The sequence below is a fragment of the Hydra vulgaris genome, chromosome 09, assembly GCF_038396675.1.
Source record: "Hydra vulgaris chromosome 09, alternate assembly HydraT2T_AEP".
Taxonomy (NCBI): Eukaryota; Metazoa; Cnidaria; class Hydrozoa; order Anthoathecata; family Hydridae; genus Hydra; species Hydra vulgaris.
In genome coordinates this window covers 30,618,493-30,646,052 of record NC_088928.1, presented here as the reverse complement: position 1 = coordinate 30,646,052, position 27,560 = coordinate 30,618,493, and the positions used below count along the sequence as shown (strand labels likewise).

The 27,560-nt window shown below is 26.7% G+C and overlaps 1 protein-coding gene across 3 annotated transcripts in view; it reads left to right on the top strand.

The window, feature by feature from the left end:
• LOC100214568 (uncharacterized) overlaps nt 1-27,560 on the top strand; it is a 79,988-nt gene that overhangs the window by 5,562 nt on the left and 46,866 nt on the right. For all 3 annotated transcript variants that reach the window (XR_010640777.1, XM_065805290.1, XM_065805291.1), the window contains exons 2-3: nt 2,255-2,316; nt 9,368-9,564. Coding sequence is in view for 2 of the 3 variants with exons in the window: in XM_065805290.1 (XP_065661362.1) it covers nt 2,255-2,316; nt 9,368-9,564 (259 nt within the window). In the remaining variant the exon portion in view is untranslated. The remainder of the gene's footprint in view (nt 1-2,254; nt 2,317-9,367; nt 9,565-27,560) is intronic.

Here is a 27,560-nt window from a genome sequence, read left to right as displayed (position 1 = left end):
AAAATCCCTTATAAAAATCAACTCAAAGTTGTTTTACACCGTTGACTGATGACTCAGCTAATGTGAGTTTAAGAAAACACATTGAATTTGTTTTAGATATTTTTTGAAAAAGAAGAAACAGGTTGTCAATAACTTCTCATTTTGAATTCATTTCAATCATATGATTGGAGATATCTTAATAATTAGCTAAGATAATTGTCATCATTCTAAATTTTGTTGTGCAAAGTGTCTTCAATGCTATTCTGTTCCTTGTTGGCTTATTTTTGAATAGTTTTTGAAAAATATTTTTTCTAGAACACAAAACAGGTATAAAAAACTATTTGAGGTCAAGAACTCAAACAATAAATGCAAGGAAAAAACATTTCCTTAATAGAAGTTTTCTACAACTTGTTTGTTGATTTGAGGAAAGAGTTTTTTTAACTTACTTGTAAATTGACAAATCCACAAGTAAGTTGTAAAAGTCAAGACAAATTTTGATGTCAAAGCCTACAAATTCTAATTAGTAAGCAGATTATTTCTTCACTCCTGCGGTTTGAGAGTTTAATGCCTTAACACCCTCTTTATAAGGTCATGTTGATCCAAGAAAACTGATTGCTGAGCTAAATATACACATAACAACCCTGATGAAGTTTGTAAAACATGTCTACATTAAGTTTATAAACTTTATATACCATCAGATATGGTAATACAGCCAGCTAAGCATATTTATCAGTTTTTGCTTAAATCTGCTAAAGTTTTAAAGATTTAATGTCCCACTCTTCATACTTTTTATAGCCCAATATTACACTGACATTTTAGTGTTTGTTATAAAAAAATTAAAATAATAATATTCTTGTTGTTAAATGTTTTTCGCATGTCATTATTTTTATCATTTCAGATTTCAAAAACGCTAACTATTGCCAAGCAAATGTTTGTAAAGCAAAATAACCAAAATTTTAACTAGACCTCTTTACTGATGAAGAGCTTGTCATTACTCAAAATTGAGCAATGACAAAGCACTTCATCAGCAGGATGAAGAGCTTTAGGATCTGGCTGCGTTAAGACACTTCATTAAAAATTTAAATCCTTGACAAAAAAAAGTGAACCTCTTTGGGCAAGATTAGGTTACGGATTTTTAAAAAGGCACCACAACCTAGTTTTACAGAGAAATGTTTAAAACATTTTAAGGAATGATGCAGCTGTAAGTGAAGAGCAACTTGTTTTTTTTTTCAACATTCTTCACAACCTGATCAAGGACATTGTCATTCTAATGTAATGAACTGTAATAAGACTAATCTCAGCAAAAACCCTGGCTCCAGGAAAATGAATTATAGAAAGACCACAAGGCATCCAGATACCATTATTCTCTTTGCAATTTGTTAGGAATTTTTTTATTTTCTTGCATTTGAATTTGTATTTTGAACTTTATTTTAAAAATCTAGTTGTAGGATTCAAAACATACTTCCTTTAATTTCATAAACATGTATTGATATATGTTTTATTTTTTAGTGTAAGTTTTTTGTTAAGTGGCATAACTACACCATAATTGGATGTTTCAAAAATAATTTTCATTAATAAACTTTAAAGTCACATTTCTGATTTTAACATATAATGTGCATCTTGTATGAGTAATTCTTAAATAAAACTTATAAACATATAGCTCTTACTAATTTTTTTGTGTTTTCTTTGATAATCTTATATTTAATTATACTATGAAACTTAAAATTTATCGTTGAGAATTAGTCTAGTCGAGAGTAGTACAAAAAAATTTTTATTAACTTGTTTCTCTCACATATAAGCAGTAAAATTTTGGGCTTTTTTGTTCCCAGGCTCCAATCATTCCAATTTTTTGCAAAGCATTTATTTGACAAAAGTATAGTCATATAAATGTTTGGAGTTTGCTCCATGTCTGGAAGTTAGCCATCCAAACACCAAAAAACCCTGAATCTGCTCCTATATATATATATATATATATATATATATATATATATATATATATATATATATATATATATATATATATATATATATTTATATATATATATATATATATATATATATATATATATATATATATATATATATATATATATATATATATATATATATATATATATATATATATATATATATATGTATATGTATATATAAATATAATATATAATATATAAATATTATATTATACTAATAAAATGTGGAGAAAAAAATGTGTTGTTAAAAACTATATAATTAATGTATTAATATATACTATAAAAATAATAGTGTTATTTGCTAGGTTCATCATGTAAAACTTGGAGAAGGATATATGAAAAACTTTGTTGTTATTGATAATTTCAAGTAAGTTAGTTATTAATTACTTTGATTATTTTATAAGTTTATTTTCAATTCTTTTATATAAATAATATTTACAAAATATATTTTATTTGATAAAATCTCTTTTATGTTATTTAACAGCTGTTTTGTACTAGTTGACATTAAGTTGTACCTTTATATAAAAATCTGTGTATATTTATGTACTTATATATAAAATACCTACATAAAAATTTGTGTATTTATAGAATCAATTTTGTACTAAAATTTTTCTCCATGATTTTTGAAGTTTGCAATTTATGAGTATTGTAGAATAGTATTTTGTTGTCTTATTTTTGAGAATTTTATGTTAACTTGGAGTATTTTAAAAAGTAGAATAGTTAAACTTCAATGTTGTGTGGTTTTTGCTAATAATAATAAATGCTATAACTAGATTTATAGATGTCAAAAACTTTGTTGTACTTCCTGCATTCTGTGCATGTTGAAAATGTGGAATTATTTTTTTTCCTATTCTTACTCTTAAGTTTACCCATTTTCTATGTACATGGCAAATTTCATTGATTTGTTTTTTATAACACATACCCAATTTTTGTTGCACTTTTGGCACCTAAATTCTATTTTTCCGCCTTCAATTCGGGAGGCGGAGGGAAGAATTAAGAAGAAAATGTATGCTTAATGAAAATTTCATTATATTTAACAGATAAACATACAAACAAACAAAAAAATATGAAAAATGTTGATATCAGTTTGCTAATTTATATTTTCAAGAACCTTGAGTTTGTCATTCAATTTTTAATTATTGAGTTTTAATTAGTTGGTAAAGGTAAAATTATAAAGTATTTTAAACTAGAAATGCAACTTAAATCAAGAATCACTGACTAGTTCAGTATTCTCTAGAGACTGACTAAATAAAACAAGAATAGTCACTTATCTTGATTTTTTTTCTTTCAGCATTTTACTAGTTAGAATTTTGCTTTTGTTGTTCAAGCATTATTATTTTTATGTGAAAGTTTTAATATTATCTTTCGCTAGCATTTCTTTATACTGTCTAGGCACAAGGAAAGTTAAAACTTATTTATAATACCTATTACATTGATAAAGGATTAGTGTTTTTTTAATTTTGAAACAAATTTTAAAGCTCTATTTGACCATAATCTTTGTAGATACCCACTTTGTTTATTATCCTGTAATTTCATTCCCCCCTTTTTTTTCTTCTTTTGATTTTATAAAAAACAAATAAAAAAAGTTTAACAATTTGTTGAATTTTGGATGCTAATTTAATTGGGTATACTTTCAGGTTTGATACATAAGAATGTGTTCATATCAACAGCCTTCACTTAATGTCAAAGATAAATGTAAAGTCATTGCTCTCGACTAATTAAATCTAGGTGCAGTGGTTTACAAATTGACAGTGTTTTGCAAATCGACAGTGTTTTGCAAATCAACAGTGTTTTGCAAATCGACAGTGTTTTGCAAATCAACAGTGTTTTGCAAATTGAAAGTGCTTTGCAAATTGACAATTGATTTTTTAGAAAGTCCTCTTATCCCAAATATTTTATGACTAGTAATAAATTTGTTCTTTGTTAATAAGCAGCTTATAAACATGATTTCTGTTTGTCTTATTGCAATAGTAGATGTTTTAAATTCATGGTATAAGAGATGTTTCACCATTACTATTACAAAGACACTTAAAGACCTCAAAACCTGCACAATTTAGATAATCAATATGCGATTCAGCAGTGGAAACATGAAAGTTCACCTAATGCAAGACTTTTTCATAAATATATATCAAAACAAGATCCAAATCAGGCTTTGAATTTGAATTGACTTGCATCTTAATAAAATTATTAATTCATTAGTTTAAATGTTTTTAGTAGGTGATATGTTAAGTTTTGAAAACACAGTTTAATTACAATTTTTATTTCAAAATATTCTTTTTTGCATTTCTAATTTTTTTTTTTTTGGTTAAGGAGGGGAGATGCCCTTTTCCATAATACTATGGTTGAAATGCTGATACATCTTGCAATTTATTAATATATGTTTTTATACAAATTCTTCTTGTTTTAGATTACAAAACAAATATTTACATAATTGAGTATAATAATTTTTATAGAAATTTATATTTATAAATTTCTATAAAAATTATTATACTCAATTATGTAAATATTTGTTATAGAAATTAATTTGGTATAGAAATTTGCTTTTTTGGAAAATAAAAATGTTGATTTAGCAGGGGAAAAGAGGTACTAGAACCACATTTAAATTTGTTTTAATAACTAATACCAATTTTTATTTTAAAACTTTTTTTTTTCTATTTTTTTGTAGGGTGGAAGAAATGGGAAGGGGGGGGGGTTAGATACCTCATCCCTTAGTCAGTGTATACAACTCTGTCTAATATATGTTATAATGTAGTAAAATTTAAATTTTAATACTTGTATTAGTTTCATTTGTTTTAATCAACATAAAAGTAATAAACATGTTTGATACTAAGGTTTAACCGACACTACCACAGCCACCCTGGACTCTAAGATAAACCTTTTATATTTACTGGTGGTCTGGAATAAAATAAAAACAAACTTTTTGCATATAAAAGTTATAAATTTAATTTTAAAAAAATTATGGAAAAATATGTATTGAATGAAAAAAGCAGCTCCCGAAAATTTCAGTATAAAATCTTTTGTGGTTCATGAGATATGATTATTTGAAATTTCTAATTTTTTCTAAAAATAAGAACTTAAGTAGCGAAACATATTGTGTTCATATTTTGAATATCTATATTTTAAAAACAAAATTTCAGAAAACCTTCTAGTTTTTTATTGTAGACAACTCTACACTTACTTGAATAAAACTTGACACTAAATTTTTCGAATGTTACATTTTATCCATAAAAAAACTAAAAATTGTTTGCAAATATAGAAAGTTGATTTTTGATGAGTCAATATACAAAATCTGCAATCTAAGAAGTGAAAAGACACATTTTTTTAGTTTCTCTAAATGGTAGGCTTCCAAATTTTTAGAAATTTACTGATAAGATACAACTCAGTAAAAAAATTATGGACTCCTAAATTATGGCTCCAGCTAAAAGTAGTATATAAATAACATTACCAATTAATCATATATTATTTATATAAGTGCAAATACATATAAGTAATCATGTATTTCTAGGCTTTGCTGAAAATTACAAGATGCAGTACAAGGTTTCCATTGGAACAACAGTCAAGCAACAGTTTTGCAGCTTTTTGTTAATTACTATATGGAAGAAGATAAGATAAAATGCAAAAGTATTAGTATCTTCTCAACTCATTTACAACACATCAGAAACTGAGTCAATTGTTTTATTTATGAAGTAATAAAACATTCAAAAGAGTTTGTCTTACTTTAACTATTGCATTTATTTTAGTGATAGTGCAGGTTCACCATAGAAAAATTATAATACGTCACAGGAAAGACTGCTTGTGATAGCATTGGGTGCTTTGTCAAAAGATGGGTCAATTTGCAGTTACTCACAGATCATATCAATTTGCCTGAGAAAATGTATGATTTGTGTAGACAAAATATCAATGGAATACATTTTCAATAGATTTTAAATAATGAATTTATATAACTGTGCATAAAGTTTAGAAAAATGTTATGCTACTTGTTCAACAATTCCAAGAAACAACCAGGTACAAGAAACTAGCATTGACAACCAGGTACAAGAAACTAGCATTGACAACCAGGTACAAGAAACTAGCATTGACAACCAGGTACAAGAAACTAGCATTGACAACCAGGTACAAGAAACTAGCATTGACAACCAGGTACAAGAAACTAGCATTGACAACCAGGTACAAGAAACTAGCATTGACAACCAGGTACAAGAAACTAGCATTGACAACCAGGTACAAGAAACTAGCATTGACAACCAGGTACAAGAAACTAGCATTGACAACCAGGTACAAGAAACTAGCATTGACAACCAGGTACAAGAAACTAGCATTGACAACCAGGTACAAGAAACTAGCATTGACAACCAGGTACAAGAAACTAGCATTGACAACCAGGTACAAGAAACTAGCATTGACAACCAGGTACAAGAAACTAGCATTGTTTCATACCACAATCATTAACTGCTTTACAGATAAGATGTGTGTCATTTGACAATATGTATACTCATGCGAATGTTTCTATAATGCAACTTATGCTTCTTATTCACCAGGAAATAGCATGTGTTTATGATGCAAAATGGCTTATAGGTAATATTGTGGAAATATCTTAAGAAAATCAAGATATTCTTATCAAGTTTATGAAGCAGTCTATTTCCTTAAACACTTTTACTTGGCCACATAAAGAGTATATTTGCTGGGTTCCAATAATGTGCTTTTTATGCAAAATTTCTTCTTTAAAAGTTCAGTCAGTAACTGGTAGATGCTTTGAACTAGCAGCTCAAGAAAAAACTGAAATAATACGTGTACAATAGCATAAATAATATAACTAAATAACAACATAAAAAAATTGTTATAAATTTAGTTTACTTGTTTTAAATTTTTATAGTTATTTAGAATAAATTTTAGAGATTTATTTAAAAGATCCAATGTTTATATTGATTGTTTATTACGTAATAATATTTTTTATTACATAATCAATTTGTGCATTGTGTTGACATGGCAACTAACTCTTATAACCTAGGATCAACACTGGTTTTATTACAAAATTTTGTAGTAGTTTGAGTAGTTTGAAGTAAGCACAATTTCTTAATTTTTAGTTTGAGCCAATTTTTAGGAGTCCATAATTTTTTTACTGAGTTGTATCTTATCAGTAAATTTCTAAAAATTTGGAAGCCTACCATTTATAGAGACTAAAAAAGTGTGTCTTTTCATTTTTTAAATTGTAGATTTGGTATATCGACTCATCAAAAACCAACTTTCTATATTTGTAAACAATTTTTTAGTTTTTTTATGCAATAAAAAAACTAGGTTTTCTGAAATTTTGTTTTTAAAATATAGAACTTCAAAATATGAACAAAACATGTTTTCGCTACTAAAGTTTTTATTTTTGGTAGAAGTTCAAATGATCATATCTCATAAACCGCAAAAGATTTTATGCTAAAAATGTTCAGGAGTTGCTTTTCTCATTGATATAAAGCAACCCACCAAGTTTTATTTAAAATCTGATGTGGTGCGGGTTGAAATCCTAAAATTTTGATCCATTTGGCATGGATGACCCATATATACACTACCTTTATAAATGTATTTTTTTGAAATATGAGATTTTTTTATCATAAATTTTTAACCAGAAAATTTCTTATGCAAATTTTCTTGCTAAAAGACTTACAGTATTTTTTATATATTCCTTTATCTAACAGGTTGTGAAACAGTAACTAATAATCAACGCTATAAAATGTTTTATTAAAATCTATAAAAGGTGTGAAAACATGACTTCTAGATGTATAGTAGTTAAAAACTTTTGTTATTTTTGATATTGCATTAGCCTTGTAATTGTAGGTTAGGATCCACCACATTGCTTTTCACCAAAGGAATAATGGAGTATTCACAAAACATAGATGATAAATACCCATGCCTTAAGCAGATATTTAAAAAGTACTAATGAATTATACATTGCTTGAAAGTAGTCTTTCCATATATTAGCTATATCATTATCTCCAGTGGTTCTTCCCACACTAGCAACATGACTTACAGCTTTATTGTTGCTGATACACTTTATACTGCTCCAAAACATTTTTTGAATCTATGTTATAAAGTTTTTCTGCATGTGTGTTTTTCATTTTTTCAGTATATTTTAGATTCCTATGAAGTATTCTTACTTTGAATGCTTCTCTAGAAATATCGTATTTTCTTTGACAAAATTTTTTCAACCAGGAGTATTAAATTCAAAATTTACTTTGTTACTCTCATTATGTGGTATAGTGTTAGTTACAACAGATTGAATAAATCACAATAAAATAAGTCAATATAAGCAGCTGCTTTCTAGGTTTCTACTATGGCATCAGTAAACAAGTTAAATGGTACATGGATACAATGTTTAATCTTTTCTAAAAAAGTTATAACTTACCATTAAATGCCTATTTATTGCTATTTGTTTATTTTAGTTGTGCTTTCTAATGAGCAAGAAAGAGAGAATGTTATTTGTTTATGATCAGATAACTATAACATCTTTCAGAAATATTTATCATAAGATTATCAATTGTTGGGGTACACAGAATGAGATCCAAGAGATATGATTTCCATCATCACTGACATATTTGAAGGCATTGAATAATTAATATTGGATTTTATCAGAATAACTTCTGTTGTAAGATTTGAAAACCCATCAAAAAATCTAGATCCTTCCTCACAATAAAAGTTGCCAACAATAATAATGTGGATGCTTCATTTACAATAGACTTTATTTTTGAACATAAATTAATGTAATTATGAAAGCTATGCTCATCATTACAATTTGTTGACATGTATAAATTTGTTGTATAAATTCAGCAACAGTGTAGAACTTAAATTTGATACAATTTTTAAACATGAGATTCTAGATTCATGAATTTAAACAATTTTAATTTTAACAAGTTTTAAGATTTTTATGAAAGGCAGTACCTCCATATGGTCTTCCAATCATTAAATCAGATAAAATACTCACAGCAGATAAGCCAGTGTTGTAGTATTCATGATAAATAATGATTAACAAACCAAGCTCATAATATAGCATATTTGTTATGCATATTCTTTATAGCAAAAACATAATTTTAAAGAGTGACAGTTAAAGAAACATAATGATAAGCTATTATTGTTGGCCATTTTTTGCTAAAAATGTTTTACATTAGACCATTGGTCCATGTAGACCATTTGTCCAGACTTCAGTAGGCATTAAATAATCTACTTTACTTTTTAACTGAGAGTGGTAGACAGAAACAGTTATATAATACAAAGATTATCCAGGATATTTTGACTTTAACTTCTCACATTTTTACAAATTTTTAATTTGCAAAATATCACTGCTATAATGTGTGTGTGTGTGTTAATAGTATAATGTATTAATGGATTTTTTTACTTTTTTTTTATAAAAATTGCATATTTAACTTTTTCTTTAGTTTTGATGGAAACTCGAAAATTGCTGTTTTTATTTCAACAGTGTGGAAATACATTGGGAATGAAACATTCACTCAAGAGAATGTTACAAACCTAAGTAAATCTGGAAGTCTTCTTGATATAACACTTAATTTGAAATGGAAAAAATTATCAGAAGAGCTAACCAAAGAAATAAACAAAGATAGATTATGGTATCTAAGTAAGTAAACAGATAGGTTATGATATCTAAGTAAAAAGATTTCTCTTGAGTGAATTTCATGAAAGTGAAAGTGAGTTTTTTAGAAAATTGTGCAACTGTGGTAAATTTTTTCAATGTGATTTTATTTCTATTAAGCTTCTTGACCATCAGCTTCTTTATTAATTCGTAAATCTTCCTAAAGACAGAGGTGTGGTGACTAGTTTAATTATCACCATTATATCATTTCATTTTATTTTACTTCATTTCATTTTATTCTTTTATTATTTGTTGTTGTATTCTACATCATCATACAAATATTAAATCTTTTTTTTTAACTCTGACAAAATTGGTTTCCATGAAAAACATTGTTTTTTCCATTACACTGGCTCTATCTGTAACTATTCCATAAATATGAATATTAAGAATTAATTTAATATCTTTAAGCTTTGTTTCAGTCAGTTTAACATCATTTTCAGCCTTCATTAAGCCAACAATCCTTATTATTCCAAAGTATTGAACTGAATTATTTAATAAGTCTTTTTTGGTTTGCTTTTTTCATGTTCCATAAACAATCCCAAGTTTGTTTTGAAATGTCGTCATGGTTTTGAGCTCATGAACCTTTATGTTCCATCCTTTTTGAATATTATTACTTTTTATAAAATAATAAAACAAAATATAATGTAAAAATGTTTATTAAACAGACAAAAATGATTTTAGATTTACTTTAGTAAATTTGTTTCATCTTTACTTAGTTTTTTTACTTGGTTGGTTTTACTTTTTTTTGTTTTTTCAAACTTTTGCAATTTGTCTAAAGTGAAAACACTAAATTATTGCAAATGCCTGTAATCATTGTACACAGTTACTAGGTTTTTACCTTACTTAAAATGTTGTACACAGTTTGTAGGTTTTTACTCTTCTGAAAATATTGTACACAGTTTGTAAGTTTTTACTCTTCTAAAAATATTGTACACAGTTTGTAAGTTTTTACTCTTCTGAAAATATTGTACACAGTTTGTAAGTTTTTACTCTTCTAAAAATATTGTACACAGTTTGTAAGTTTTTACTCTTCTGCAAATATTGTACACAGTTTGTAAGTTTTTACTCTTCTGAAAATATTGTACACAGTTTGTAGGTTTTTACCCTTCTTAAAATTTTGTACACAGTTAGTAGGTTTTTACTCTTCTGAAAATATTGTACACAGTTTGTAGGTGTTTACTCTTATGAAAATATTGTACACAGTTTGTAGGTTTTTACTCTTCTGAAAATATTGTACACAGTTTGTAAGTTTTTACTCTTCTGAAAATATTGTACACAGTTTGTAAGTTTTTACTCTTCTGAAAATATTGTACACAGTTTGTAAGTTTTTACTCTTCTGAAAATATTGTACACAGTTTGTAAGATTTTACTCTTCTGAAAATATTGTACACAGTTTGTAGGTGTTTACTCTTATGAAAATATTGTACACAGTTTGTAGGTTTTTACTCTTCTGAAAATATTGTACACAGTTTGTAAATTTTTACTCTTCTGAAAATATTGTACACAGTTTGTAAGTTTTTACTCTTCTAAAAACATTGTACATAGTTTGTAAGTTTTTACTCTTCTGAAAATATTGTACACAGTTTGTAAGATTTTACTCTTCTAAAAACATTGTACACATTTTGTAAGATTTTACTCTTCTGAAAATATTGTACACAGTTTGTAAGATTTTACTCTCCTAAAAGTATTGTACACAGTTTGTAGGTTTTTACTCTTATGAAAATATTGTACACAATTTGTAGGTTTTTACTCTTCTGAAAATATTGTTCACAGTTTGTAAGTTTTTACTCTTCTAAAAATATTGTTCACAGTTTGTAGGTTTTTACCTTTCTTAAAATGTTGTACACAGTTTGTAGGTTTTTACTCTTCTTAAAATATTGTACACAGTTTGTAAGATTTTACTTTTCTAAAAATATTGTACACAGTTTGTAAGTTTTTACTCTTCTGAAAATATTGTACACAGTTTGTAAGTTTTTACTCTTCTGAAAATATTGTACACAGTTTGTAAGTTTTTACTCTTCTGAAAATATTGTACACAGTTTGTAAGTTTTTACTCTTCTGAAAATATTGTACACAGTTTGTAAGATTTTACTCTTCTAAAAATATTGTACACAGTTTGTAAGTTTTTACTCTTCTGAAAATATTGTACATAGTTTGTAGGTTTTTACTCTTCTAAAAATATAGTACACAGTTTGTAGGTTTTTACCCTTCTTAAAATTTTGTACACAGTTAGTAGGTTTTTACTCTTCTGAAAATATTGTACACAGTTTGTAGGTGTTTACTCTTATGAAAATATTGTACACAGTTTGTAGGTTTTTACTCTTCTGAAAATATTGTACACAGTTTGTAAGTTTTTACTCTTCTGAAAATATTGTACACAGTTTGTAAGTTTTTACTCTTCTAACAATATTGTACACAGTTTGTAAGTTTTTACTCTTCTGAAAATATTGTACATAGTTTGTAGGTTTTTACTCTTCTAAAAATATAGTACACAGTTTGTAAGTTTTTAGTCTTCTGAAAATATTGTACACAGTTTGTAGGTTTTTACTCTTCTGAAAATATTGTACACAGTTTGTAGGTTTTTACTCTTCTGAAAATATTGTACACAGTTTGTAAGTTTTTACTCTTCTGAAAATATTGTACACAGTTTGTAAGTTTTTACTCTTCTGAAAATATTGTACACAGTTTGTAGGTTTTTACTCTTCTAAAAATTTTGTACACAGTTTGTAAGTTTTTACTCTTCTGAAAATATTGTACACAGTTTGTAAGTTTTTACTCTTCTAAAAATATTGTACACAGTTTGTAGGTTTTTACCCTTCTTAAAATGTTGTACACCGTTAGTAGGTTTTTACTCTTCTGAAAATATTGTACACAGTTTGTAGGTTTTTACTCTTCTAAAAATATTGTACACAGTTTGTAGGTTTTTACCCTTCTTAAAATGTTGTACACCGTTAGTAGGTTTTTACTCTTCTGAAAATATTGTACACAGTTTGTAGGTTTTTACTCTTCTGAAAATATTGTACACAGTTTGTAGGTTTTTACTCTTCTGAAAATATTGTACACAGTTTGTAAGTTTTTACTCTTCTGAAAATATTGTACACAGTTTGTAAGTTTTTACTCTTCTGAAAATATTGTACACAGTTTGTAGGTTTTTACTCTTCTAAAAATTTTGTACACAGTTTGTAAGTTTTTACTCTTCTGAAAATATTGTACACAGTTTGTAAGTTTTTACTCTTCTAAAAATATTGTACACAGTTTGTAGGTTTTTACCCTTCTTAAAATGTTGTACACCGTTAGTAGGTTTTTACTCTTCTGAAAATATTGTACACAGTTTGTAGGTTTTTACTCCTCTTAAAATATTGTACACAGTTTGTAAGATTTTACTCTTCTAAAAATATTGTACACAGTTTGTAAGTTTTTACTCTTCTGAAAATATTGTACACAGTTTGTAAGTTTTTACTCTTCTAAAAACATTGTACGCAGTTTGTAAGTTTTTACTCTTCTGAAAATATTGTACACAGTTTGTAAGTTTTTACTCTTCTGAAAATATTGTACATAGTTTGTAGGTTTTTACTCTTCTAAAAATATAGTACACAGTTCGTAGGTTTTTACCCTTCTTAAAATTTTGTACACAGTTAGTAGGTTTTTACTCTTCTGAAAATATTGTACACAGTTTGTAGGTGTTTACTCTTATGAAAATATTGTACACAGTTTGTAGGTTTTTACTCTTCTGAAAATATTGTACACAGTTTGTAAGTTTTTACTCTTCTAAAAATATTGTACACAGTTTGTAAGATTTTACTTTTCTAAAAATATTGTACACAGTTTGTAAGTTTTTACTCTTCTGAAAATATTGTACACAGTTTGTAAGTTTTTACTCTTCTGAAAATATTGTACACAGTTTGTAAGTTTTTACTCTTCTGAAAATATTGTACACAGTTTGTAAGTTTTTACTCTTCTGAAAATATTGTACACAGTTTGTAAGATTTTACTCTTCTAAAAATATTGTACACAGTTTGTAAGTTTTTACTCTTCTGAAAATATTGTACATAGTTTGTAGGTTTTTACTCTTCTAAAAATATAGTACACAGTTTGTAGGTTTTTACCCTTCTTAAAATTTTGTACACAGTTAGTAGGTTTTTACTCTTCTGAAAATATTGTACACAGTTTGTAGGTGTTTACTCTTATGAAAATATTGTACACAGTTTGTAGGTTTTTACTCTTCTGAAAATATTGTACACAGTTTGTAAGTTTTTACTCTTCTAAAAATATTGTTCACAGTTTGTAGGTTTTTACCTTTCTTAAAATGTTGTACACAGTTTGTAGGTTTTTACTCTTCTTAAAATATTGTACACAGTTTGTAAGATTTTACTTTTCTAAAAATATTGTACACAGTTTGTAAGTTTTTACTCTTCTGAAAGTATTGTACACAGTTTGTAAGTTTTTACTCTTCTAAAAACATTGTACACAGTTTGTAGGTTTTTACTCTTATGAAATATTGTACACAGTTTGTAGGTTTTTACTCTTCTGAAAATATTGCACACAGTTTGTAAGTTTTTACTCTTCTAAAAATATTGTTCACAGTTTGTAGGTTTTTACCTTTCTTAAAATGTTGTACACAGTTTGTAGGTTTTTACTCTTCTTAAAATATTGTACACAGTTTGTAAGTTTTTACTCTTCTGAAAGTATTGTACACAGTTTGTAAGTTTTTACTCTTCTAAAAACATTGTACACAGTTTGTAGGTTTTTACTCTTATGAAAATATTGTACACAGTTTGTAAGTTTTTACTCTTCTAAAAATATTGTTCACAGTTTTTAGGTTTTTACCCTTCTTAAAAATTTGTACACCGTTAGTAGGTTTTTACTCTTCTGAAAATATTGTACACAGTTTGTAGGTTTTTACTCCTCTAAAAATATTGTACACAGTTTGAAAGATTTTACTCTTCTAAAAATATTGTACACAGTTTGTAAGTTTTTACTCTTCTGAAAATATTGTACACAGTTTGTAGGTTTTTACTCTTCTAAAAATTTTGTACACAGTTTGTAAGTTTTTACTCTTCTAAAAATATTGTACACAGTTTGTAAGTTTTTACTCTTCTGAAAATATTGTACACAGTTTGTAGGTTTTTACTCTTCTAAAAATTTTGTACACAGTTTGTAAGTTTTTACTCTTCTGAAAATATTGTACACAGTTTGTAAGTTTTTACTCTTCTAAAAATATTGTACACAGTTTGTAGGTTTTTACCCTTCTTAAAATTTTGTACACAGTTAGTAGGTTTTTACTCTTCTGAAAATATTGTACACAGTTTGTAGGTGTTTACTCTTATGAAAATATTGTACACAGTTTGTAGGTTTTTACTCTTCTGAAAATATTGTTCACAGTTTGTAAGTTTTTACTCTTCTGAAAATATTGTACACAGTTTGTAAGTTTTTACTCTTCTGAAAATATTGTACACAGTTTGTAGGTTTTTACTCTTCTAAAAATTTTGTACACAGTTTGTAAGTTTTTACTCTTCTGAAAATGTTGTACACAGTTTGTAAGTTTTTACTCTTCTAAAAATATTGTACACAGTTTGTAGGTTTTTACCCTTCTTAAAATGTTGTACACCGTTAGTAGGTTTTTACTCTTCTGAAAATATTGTACACAGTTTGTAGGTTTTTACTCCTCTTAAAATATTGTACACAGTTTGTAAGATTTTACTCTTCTAAAAATATTGTACACAGTTTGTAAGTTTTTACTCTTCTGAAAATATTGTACACAGTTTGTAAGTTTTTACTCTTCTAAAAACATTGTACAAAGTTTGTAAGTTTTTACTCTTCTGAAAATATTGTACACAGTTTGTAAGTTTTTACTCTTCTGAAAATATTGTACACAGTTTGTAGGTTTTTACTCTTCTGAAAATATTGTACACAGTTTGTAAGATTTTACTCTTCTGAAAATATTGTACACAGTTTGTAGGTTTTTACTCTTCTGAAAATATTGTACACAGTTTGTAAGATTTTACTCTTCTGAAAATATTGTACACAGTTTGTAAGTTTTTACTCTTCTAAAAATATTGTTCACAGTTTGTAGGTTTTTACCTTTCTTAAAATGTTGTACACAGTTTGTAGGTTTTTACTCTTCTTAAAATATTGTACACAGTTTGTAAGATTTTACTTTTCTAAAAATATTGTACACAGTTTGTAAGTTTTTACTCTTCTGAAAGTATTGTACACAGTTTGTAAGTTTTTACTCTTCTAAAAACATTGTACACAGTTTGTAGGTTTTTACTCTTATGAAATATTGTACACAGTTTGTAGGTTTTTACTCTTCTGAAAATATTGCACACAGTTTGTAAGTTTTTACTCTTCTAAAAATATTGTTCACAGTTTGTAGGTTTTTACCTTTCTTAAAATGTTGTACACAGTTTGTAGGTTTTTACTCTTCTTAAAATATTGTACACAGTTTGTAAGTTTTTACTCTTCTGAAAGTATTGTACACAGTTTGTAAGTTTTTACTCTTCTAAAAACATTGTACACAGTTTGTAGGTTTTTACTCTTCTGAAAATATTGTACACAGTTTGTAAGTTTTTACTCTTGTGAAAATATTGTACACAATTTGTAGGTTTTTACTCTTCTAAAAATTTTGTACACAGTTTGTAAGTTTTTACTCTTCTGAAAATATTGTACACAGTTTGTAAGTTTTTACTCTTCTAAAAATATTGTACACTGTTTGTAGGTTTTTACCCTTCTTAAAATTTTGTACACAGTTAGTAGGTTTTTACTCTTCTGAAAATATTGTACACAGTTTGTAGGTGTTTACTCTTATGAAAATATTGTACACAGTTTGTAGGTTTTTACTCTTCTGAAAATATTGTACACAGTTTGTAAGTTTTTACTTTTATGAAAATATTGTACACAGTTTGTAAGTTTTTACTCTTCTGAAAATATTGTACACAGTTTGTAGGTTTTTACTCTTCTAAAATTTTTGTACACAGTTTGTAAGTTTTTACTCTTCTGAAAATGTTGTACACAGTTTGTAAGTTTTTACTCTTCTAAAAATATTGTACACAGTTTGTAGGTTTTACCCTTCTTAAAATGTTGTACACCGTTAGTAGGTTTTTACTCTTCTGAAAATATTGTACACAGTTTGTAGGTTTTTACTCCTCTTAAAATATTGTACACAGTTTGTAAGATTTTACTCTTCTAAAAATATTGTACACAGTTTGTAAGTTTTTACTCTTCTGAAAATATTGTACACAGTTTGTAAGTTTTTACTCTTCTAAAAACATTGTACGCAGTTTGTAAGTTTTTACTCTTCTGAAAATATTGTACACAGTTTGTAAGATTTTACTCTTCTGAAAATATTGTACACAGTTTGTAAGTTTTTACTCTTCTGAAAATATTGTACACAGTTTGTAAGATTTTACTCTTCTAAAAATATTGTACACAGTTTGTAGGTTTTTACTCTTCTAAAAATATTGTACATAGTTTGTAAGTTTTTACTCTTCTAAAAATATTGTTCACAGTTTGTAAGTTTTTACTCTTCTGAAAATATTGTACACAGTTTGTAAGTTTTTACTCTTCTAAAAATATTGTACACAGTTTGTAAGTTTTTACTCTTCTAAAAATATTGTACACAGTTTGTAGGTTTTTACCCTTCTTAAAATTTTGTACACAGTTAGTAGGTTTTTACTCTTCTGAAAATATTGTACACAGTTTGTAGGTGTTTACTCTTATGAAAATATTGTACACAGTTTGTAGGTTTTTCCTCTTCTGAAAATATTGTACACAGTTTGTAAGTTTTTACTCATCTGAAAATATTGTACACAGTTTGTAAGTTTTTACTCTTCTGAAAATATTGTACACAGTTTGTAGGTTTTTACTCTTCTAAAAATTTTGTACACAGTTTGTAAGTTTTTACTCTTCTGAAAATGTTGTACAAAGTTTGTAAGTTTTTACTCTTCTAAAAATATTGTACACAGTTTGTAGGTTTTTACCCTTCTTAAAATGTTGTACACCGTTAGTAGGTTTTTACTCTTCTGAAAATATTGTACACAGTTTGTAGGTTTTTACTCCTCTTAAAATATTGTACACAGTTTGTAAGATTTTACTCTTCTAAAAATATTGTACACAGTTTGTAAGTTTTTACTCTTCTGAAAATATTGTACACAGTTTGTAAGTTTTTACTCTTCTAAAAACATTGTACGCAGTTTGTAAGTTTTTACTCTTTTGAAAATATTGTACACAGTTTGTAGGTTTTTACCCTTCTTAAAATTTTGTACACAGTTAGTAGGTTTTTACTCTTCTGAAAATATTGTACACAGTTTGTAGGTGTTTACTCTTATGAAAATATTGTACACAGTTTGTAGGTTTTTACTCTTCTGAAAATATTGTACACAGTTTGTAAGTTTTTACTCTTCTGAAAATATTGTACACAGTTTGTAAGTTTTTACTCTTCTGAAAATATTGTACACAGTTTGTAGGTTTTTACTCTTCTAAAAATTTTGTACACAGTTTGTAAGTTTTTACTCTTCTGAAAATGTTGTACAAAGTTTGTAAGTTTTTACTCTTCTAAAAATATTGTACACAGTTTGTAAGTTTTTACTCTTCTAAAAATATTGTACATAGTTTGTAGGTTTTTACCCTTCTTAAAATTTTGTACACAGTTAGTAGGTTTTTACTCTTCTGAAAATATTGTACACAGTTTGTAGGTGTTTACTCTTATGAAAATATTGTACACAGTTTGTAGGTTTTTCCTCTTCTGAAAATATTGTACACAGTTTGTAAGTTTTTACTCTTCTGAAAATATTTTACACAGTTTGTAAGTTTTTACTCTTCTGAAAATATTGTACACAGTTTGTAGGTTTTTACTCTTCTAAAAATTTTGTACACAGTTTGTAAGTTTTTACTCTTCTGAAAATGTTGTACAAAGTTTGTAAGTTTTTACTCTTCTAAAAATATTGTTTACAGTTTGTAGGTTTTTACCCTTCTTAAAATGTTGTACACCGTTAGTAGGTTTTTACTCTTCTGAAAATATTGTACACAGTTTGTAGGTTTTTACTCCTCTTAAAATATTGTACACAGTTTGTAAGATTTTACTCTTCTAAAAATATTGTACACAGTTTGTAAGTTTTTACTCTTCTGAAAATATTGTACACAGTTTGTAAGTTTTTACTCTTCTAAAAACATTGTACGCAGTTTGTAAGTTTTTACTCTTTTGAAAATATTGTACACAGTTTGTAGGTTTTTACCCTTCTTAAAATTTTGTACACAGTTAGTAGGTTTTTACTCTTCTGAAAATATTGTACACAGTTTGTAGGTGTTTACTCTTATGAAAATATTGTACACAGTTTGTAGGTTTTTACTCTTCTGAAAATATTGTACACAGTTTGTAAGTTTTTACTCTTCTGAAAATATTGTACACAGTTTGTAGGTTTTTACTCTTCTAAAAATTTTGTACACAGTTTGTAAGTTTTTACTCTTCTGAAAATGTTGTACAAAGTTTGTAAGTTTTTACTCTTCTAAAAATATTGTACACAGTTTGTAGGTTTTTACCCTTCTTAAAATGTTGTACACCGTTAGTAGGTTTTTACTCTTCTGAAAATATTGTACACAGTTTGTAGGTTTTTACTCCTCTTAAAATATTGTACACAGTTTGTAAGATTTTACTCTTCTAAAAATATTGTACACAGTTTGTAAGTTTTTACTCTTCTGAAAATATTGTACACAGTTTGTAAGTTTTTACTCTTCTAAAAATATTGTACACAGTTTGTAAGTTTTTACTCTTCTGAAAATATTGTACACAGTTTGTAAGATTTTACTCTTCTAAAAATATTGTACACGGTTTGTAGGTTTTTACTCTTCTAAAAATATTGTACATAGTTTGTAAGTTTTTACTCTTCTAAAAATATTGTACACAGTTTGTAAGTTTTTACTCTTCTGAAAATATTGTACACAGTTTGTAGGTTTTTACTCTTCTGAAAATATTGTACACAGTTTGTAAGTTTTTACTCTTCTAAAAATATTGTACACAGTTTGTAGGTTTTTACCCTTCTTAAAATTTTGTACACAGTTAGTAGGTTTTTACTCTTCTGAAAATAATGTACACAGTTTGTAGGTGTTTACTCTTCTAAAAATATTGTACACAGTTTGTAGGTTTTTACCCTTCTTAAAATGTTGTACACCGTTAGTGGGTTTTTACTCTTCTGAAAATATTGTACACAGTTTGTAGGTTTTTACTCCTCTTAAAATATTGTACACAGTTTGTAAGATTTTACTCTTCTAAAAATATTGTACACAGTTTGTAAGTTTTTACTCTTCTGAAAATATTGTACACAGTTTGTAAGTTTTTACTCTTCTAAAAACATTGTACGCAGTTTGTAAGTTTTTACTCTTCTGAAAATATTGTACACAGTTTGTAAGTTTTTACTCTTCTGAAAATATTGTACACAGTTTGTAAGTTTTTACTCTTCTGAAAATATTGTACACAGTTTGTAAGATTTTACTCTTCTAAAAATATTGTACACAGTTTGTAGGTTTTTACTCTTCTAAAAATATTGTACATAGTTTGTAAGTTTTTACTCTTCTAAAAATATTGTACACAGTTTGTAAGTTTTTACTCTTCTGAAAATATTGTACACAGTTTGTAGGTTTTTACTCTTCTAAAAATTTTGTACACAGTTTGTAAGTTTTTACTCTTCTGAAAATATTGTACACAGTTTGTAAGTTTTACTCTTCTAAAAATATTGTACACAGTTTGTAAGTTTTTACTCTTCTAAAAATATTGTACACAGTTTGTAGGTTTTTACCCTTCTTAAAATTTTGTACACAGTTAGTAGGTTTTTACTCTTCTGAAAATATTGTACACAGTTTGTAGGTGTTTACTCTTATGAAAATATTGTACACAGTTTGTAGGTTTTTACTCTTCTGAAAATATTGTACACAGTTTGTAAGTTTTTACTCTTCTGAAAATATTGTACACAGTTTGTAAGTTTTTACTCTTTTGAAAATATTGTACACAGTTTGTAGGTTTTTACTCTTCTAAAAATTTTGTACACAGTTTGTAAGTTTTTACTCTTCTGAAAATGTTGTACAAAGTTTGTAAGTTTTTACTCTTCTAAAAATATTGTACACAGTTTGTAGGTTTTTACCCTTCTTAAAATGTTGTACACCGTTAGTAGGTTTTTACTCTTCTGAAAATATTGTACACAGTTTGTAGGTTTTTACTCCTCTTAAAATATTGTACACAGTTTGTAAGATTTTACTCTTCTAAAAATATTGTACACAGTTTGTAAGTTTTTACTCTTCTGAAAATATTGTACACAGTTTGTAAGTTTTTACTCTTCTAAAAACATTGTACGCAGTTTGTAAGTTTTTACTCTTTTGAAAATATTGTACACAGTTTGTCGGTTTTTACCCTTCTTAAAATTTTGTACACAGTTAGTAGGTTTTTACTCTTCTGAAAATATTGTACACAGTTTGTAGGTGTTTACTCTTATGAAAATATTGTACACAGTTTGTTGGTTTTTACTCTTCTGAAAATATTGTACACAGTTTGTAAGTTTTTACTCTTCTGAAAATATTGTACACAGTTTGTAAGTTTTTTCTCTTCTGAAAATATTGTACACAGTTTGTAGGTTTTTACTCTTCTAAAAATTTTGTACACAGTTTGTAAGTTTTTACTCTTCTGAAAATGTTGTACAAAGTTTGTAAGTTTTTACTCTTCTAAAAATATTGTACACAGTTTGTAGGTTTTTACCCTTCTTAAAATGTTGTACACCGTTAGTAGGTTTTTACTCTTCTGAAAATATTGTACACAGTTTGTAGGTTTTTACTCCTCTTAAAATATTGTACACAGTTTGTAAGATTTTACTCTTCTAAAAATATTGTACACAGTTTGTAAGTTTTTACTCTTCTGAAAATATTGTACACAGTTTGTTAGTTTTTACTCTTCTAAAAACATTGTACGCAGTTTGTAAGTTTTTACTCTTCTGAAAATATTGTACACAGTTTGTAAGTTTTTACTCTTCTGAAAATATTGTACACAGTTTGTAAGTTTTTACTCTTCTGAAAATATTGTACACAGTTTGTAAGATTTTACTCTTCTAAAAATATTGTACACAGTTTGTAGGTTTTTACTCTTCTAAAAATATTGTACATAGTTTGTAAGTTTTTACTCTTCTAAAAATATTGTACACAGTTTGTAAGTTTTTACTCTTCTGAAAATATTGTACACAGTTTGTAGGTTTTTACTCTTCTAAAAATTTTGTACACAGTTTGTAAGTTTTTACTCTTCTGAAAATATTGTACACAGTTTGTAAGTTTTTACTCTTCTAAAAATATTGTACACAGTTTGTAAGTTTTTACTCTTCTAAAAATATTGTACACAGTTTGTAGGTTTTTACCCTTCTTAAAATTTTGTACACAGTTAGTAGGTTTTTACTCTTCTGAAAATATTGTACACAGTTTGTAGGTGTTTACTCTTATGAAAATATTGTACACAGTTTGTAGGTTTTTACTCTTCTGAAAATATTGTACACAGTTTGTAAGTTTTTACTCTTCTGAAAATATTGTACACAGTTTGTAAGTTTTTACTCTTCTGAAAATATTGTACACAGTTTGTAGGTTTTTACTCTTCTAAAAATTTTGTACACAGTTTGTAAGTTTTTACTCTTCTGAAAATGTTGTACAAAGTTTGTAAGTTTTTACTCTTCTAAAAATATTGTACACAGTTTGTAGGTTTTTACCCTTCTTAAAATGTTGTACACCGTTAGTAGGTTTTTACTCTTCTGAAAATATTGTACACAGTTTGTAGGTTTTTACTCCTCTTAAAATATTGTACACAGTTTGTAAGATTTTACTCTTCTAAAAATATTGTACACAGTTTGTAAGTTTTTACTCTTCTGAAAATATTGTACACAGTTTGTAAGTTTTTACTCTTCTAAAAACATTGTACGCAGTTTGTAAGTTTTTACTCTTTTGAAAATATTGTACACAGTTTGTCGGTTTTTACCCTTCTTAAAATTTTGTACACAGTTAGTAGGTTTTTACTCCTCTGAAAATATTGTACACAGTTTGTAGGTGTTTACTCTTATGAAAATATTGTACACAGTTTGTTGGTTTTTACTCTTCTGAAAATATTGTACACAGTTTGTAAGTTTTTACTCTTCTGAAAATATTGTACACAGTTTGTAAGTTTTTTCTCTTCTGAAAATATTGTACACAGTTTATAGGTTTTTACTCTTCTAAAAATTTTGTACACAGTTTGTAAGTTTTTACTCTTCTGAAAATGTTGTACAAAGTTTGTAAGTTTTTACTCTTCTAAAAATATTGTACACAGTTTGTAGGTTTTTACCCTTCTTAAAATGTTGTACACCGTTAGTAGGTTTTTACTCTTCTGAAAATATTGTACACAGTTTGTAGGTTTTTACTCCTCATAAAATATTGTACACAGTTTGTAAGATTTTACTCTTCTAAAAATATTGTACACAGTTTGTAAGTTTTTACTCTTCTGAAAATATTGTACACAGTTTGTTAGTTTTTACTCTTCTAAAAACATTGTACGCAGTTTGTAAGTTTTTACTCTTTTGAAAATATTGTACACAGTTTGTAAGTTTTTACTCTTCTGAAAATTTTGTACACAGTTTGTAAGTTTTTACTCTTCTGAAAATATTGTACACAGTTTGTAAGATTTTACTCTTCTAAAAATATTGTACACGGTTTGTAGGTTTTTACTCTTCTAAAAATATTGTACATAGTTTGTAAGTTTTTACTCTTCTAAAAATATTGTACACAGTTTGTAAGTTTTTACTCTTCTGAAAATATTGTACACAGTTTGTAGGTTTTTACTCTTCTAAAAATTTTGTACACAGTTTGTAAGTTTTTACTCTTCTGAAAATATTGTACACAGTTTGTAAGTTTTTACTCTTCTGAAAATATTGTACACAGTTTGTTAGTTTTTACTCTTCTAAAAACATTGTACGCAGTTTGTAAGTTTTTACTCTTCTGAAAATATTGTACACAGTTTGTAAGTTTTTACTCTTCTGAAAATATTGTACACAGTTTGTAAGTTTTTACTCTTCTGAAAATATTGTACACAGTTTGTAAGATTTTACTCTTCTAAAAATATTGTACACAGTTTGTAGGTTTTTACTCTTCTAAAAATATTGTACATAGTTTGTAAGTTTTTACTCTTCTAAAAATATTGTACACAGTTTGTAAGTTTTTACTCTTCTGAAAATATTGTACACAGTTTGTAGGTTTTTACTCTTCTAAAAATTTTGTACACAGTTTGTAAGTTTTTACTCTTCTGAAAATATTGTACACAGTTTGTAAGTTTTACTCTTCTAAAAATATTGTACACAGTTTGTAAGTTTTTACTCTTCTAAAAATATTGTACACAGTTTGTAGGTTTTTACCCTTCTTAAAATTTTGTACACAGTTAGTAGGTTTTTACTCTTCTGAAAATATTGTACACAGTTTGTAGGTGTTTACTCTTATGAAAATATTGTACACAGTTTGTAGGTTTTTACTCTTCTGAAAATATTGTACACAGTTTGTAAGTTTTTACTCTTCTGAAAATATTGTACACAGTTTGTAAGTTTTTACTCTTCTGAAAATATTGTACACAGTTTGTAGGTTTTTACTCTTCTAAAAATTTTGTACACAGTTTGTAAGTTTTTACTCTTCTGAAAATGTTGTACAAAGTTTGTAAGTTTTTACTCTTCTAAAAATATTGTACACAGTTTGTAGGTTTTTACCCTTCTTAAAATGTTGTACACCGTTAGTAGGTTTTTACTCTTCTGAAAATATTGTACACAGTTTGTAGGTTTTTACTCCTCTTAAAATATTGTACACAGTTTGTAAGATTTTACTCTTCTAAAAATATTGTACACAGTTTGTAAGTTTTTACTCTTCTGAAAATATTGTACACAGTTTGTAAGTTTTTACTCTTCTAAAAACATTGTACGCAGTTTGTAAGTTTTTACTCTTTTGAAAATATTGTACACAGTTTGTCGGTTTTTACCCTTCTTAAAATTTTGTACACAGTTAGTAGGTTTTTACTCCTCTGAAAATATTGTACACAGTTTGTAGGTGTTTACTCTTATGAAAATATTGTACACAGTTTGTTGGTTTTTACTCTTCTGAAAATATTGTACACAGTTTGTAAGTTTTTACTCTTCTGAAAATATTGTACACAGTTTGTAAGTTTTTTCTCTTCTGAAAATATTGTACACAGTTTATAGGTTTTTACTCTTCTAAAAATTTTGTACACAGTTTGTAAGTTTTTACTCTTCTGAAAATGTTGTACAAAGTTTGTAAGTTTTTACTCTTCTAAAAATATTGTACACAGTTTGTAGGTTTTTACCCTTCTTAAAATGTTGTACACCGTTAGTAGGTTTTTACTCTTCTGAAAATATTGTACACAGTTTGTAGGTGTTTACTCCTCTTAAAATATTGTACACAGTTTGTAAGATTTTACTCTTCTAAAAATATTGTACACAGTTTGTAAGTTTTTACTCTTCTGAAAATATTGTACACAGTTTGTAAGTTTTTACTCTTCTAAAAACATTGTACGCAGTTTGTAAGTTTTTACTCTTTTGAAAATATTGTACACAGTTTGTCGGTTTTTACCCTTCTTAAAATTTTGTACACAGTTAGTAGGTTTTTACTCTTCTGAAAATATTGTACACAGTTTGTAGGTGTTTACTCCTCTTAAAATATTGTACACAGTTTGTAAGATTTTACTCTTCTAAAAATATTGTACACAGTTTGTAAGTTTTTACTCTTCTGAAAATATTGTACACAGTTTGTAAGTTTTTACTCTTCTTAAAACATTGTACGCAGTTTGTAAGTTTTTACTCTTCTGAAAATATTGTACACAGTTTGTAAGTTTTTACTCTTCTGAAAATATTGTACACAGTTTGTAAGTTTTTACTCTTCTGAAAATATTGTACACAGTTTGTAAGATTTTACTCTTCTAAAAATATTGTACACAGTTTGTAGGTTTTTACTCTTCTAAAAATATTGTACATAGTTTGTAAGTTTTTACTCTTCTAAAAATATTGTACACAGTTTGTAAGTTTTTACTCTTCTGAAAATATTGTACATAGTTTGTAGGTTTTTACTCTTCTAAAAATATAGTACACAGTTTGTAAGTTTTTACTCTTCTGAAAATATTGTACACAGTTTGTAAGATTTTACTCTTCTGAAAATATTGTACACAGTTTGTAGGTTTTTACTCTTCTAAAAATATTGTACACAGTTTGTAAGTTTTTACTCTTCTGAAAATATTGTACACAGTTTGTAAGTTTTTACTCTTCTGAAAATATTGTACACAGTTTGTAAGATTTTACTCTTCTGAAAATATTGTACACAGTTTGTAGGTTTTTACTCTTCTGAAAATACTGTACACAGTTTGTAAGATTTTACTCTTCTGAAAATATTGTACACAGTTTGTAAGTTTTTACTCTTCTAAAAATTTTGTTCACAGTTTGTAGGTTTTTACCTTTCTTAAAATGTTGTACACAGTTTGTAGGTTTTTACTCTTCTTAAAATATTGTACACAGTTTGTAAGATTTTACTTTTCTAAAAATATTGTACACAGTTTGTAAGTTTTTACTCTTCTGAAAGTATTGTACACAGTTTGTAAGTTTTTACTCTTCTAAAAACATTGTTCACAGTTTGTAGGTTTTTACTCATGAAAATATTGTACACAGTTTGTAGGTTTTTACTCTTCTGAAAATATTGCACACAGTTTGTAAGTTTTTACTCTTTTAAAAATATTGTTCACAGTTTGTAGGTTTTTACCCTTCTTAAAAATTTGTACACCGTTAGTAGGTTTTTACTCTTCTGAAATTATTGTACACAGTTTGTAAGTTTTTACTCTTCTAAAAATATTGTTCACAGTTTGTAGGTTTTTACCTTTCTTAAAATGTTGTACACAGTTTGTAGGTTTTTACTCTTATGAAAATATTGTACACAGTTTGTAAGTTTTTACTCTTCTAAAAATATTGTTCACAGTTTGTAGGTTTTTACCCTTCTTAAAAATTTGTACACTGTTTGTAGGTTTTTACTCTTCTGAAAATATTGTACACAGTTTGTAGGTTTTTACTCCTCTAAAAATATTGTACACAGTTTGTAAGTTTTTACTCTTCTGAAAATATTGTACACAGTTTTTTAGTTTTTACTCTTCTGAAAATATTGTACACAGTTTGTAAGATTTTACTCTTCTAAAAATATTGTACACAGTTTGTAGGTTTTTACTCTTCTAAAAATATTGTACATAGTTTGTAAGTTTTTACTCTTCTAAAAATATTGTACACAGTTTGTAAGTTTTTACTCTTCTGAAAATATTGTACATAGTTTGTAGGTTTTTACTCTTCTGAAAATATTGTATACAGTTTTGTAGGTTTTTACTCTTCTAAAAATATTGTACACAGTTTGTAAGTTTTTACTCTTCTGAAAATATTGTACACAGTTTGTAAGTTTTTACTCTTCTGAAAATATTGTACACAGTTTGTAAGATTTTACTCTTCTGAAAATATTGTACACAGTTTGTAGGTTTTTACTCTTCTGAAAATATTGTACACAGTTTGTAAGATTTTACTCTTCTGAAAATATTGTACACAGTTTGTAAGTTTTCACTCTTCTAAAAATATTGTTCACAGTTTGTAGGTTTTTACCTTTCTTAAAATGTTGTTCACAGTTTGTAGGTTTTTACTCTTCTTAAAATATTGTACACAGTTTGTAAGATTTTACTTTTCTAAAAATATTGTACACAGTTTGTAAGTTTTTACTCTTCTGAAAGTATTGTACACAGTTTGTAAGTTTTTACTCTTCTAAAAACATTGTACACAGTTTGTAGGTTTTTACTCTTATGAAAATATTGTACACAGTTTGTAGGTTTTTACTCTTCTGAAAATATTGCACACAGTTTGTAAGTTTTTACTCTTTTAAAAATATTGTTCACAGTTTGTAGGTTTTTACCCTTCTTAAAA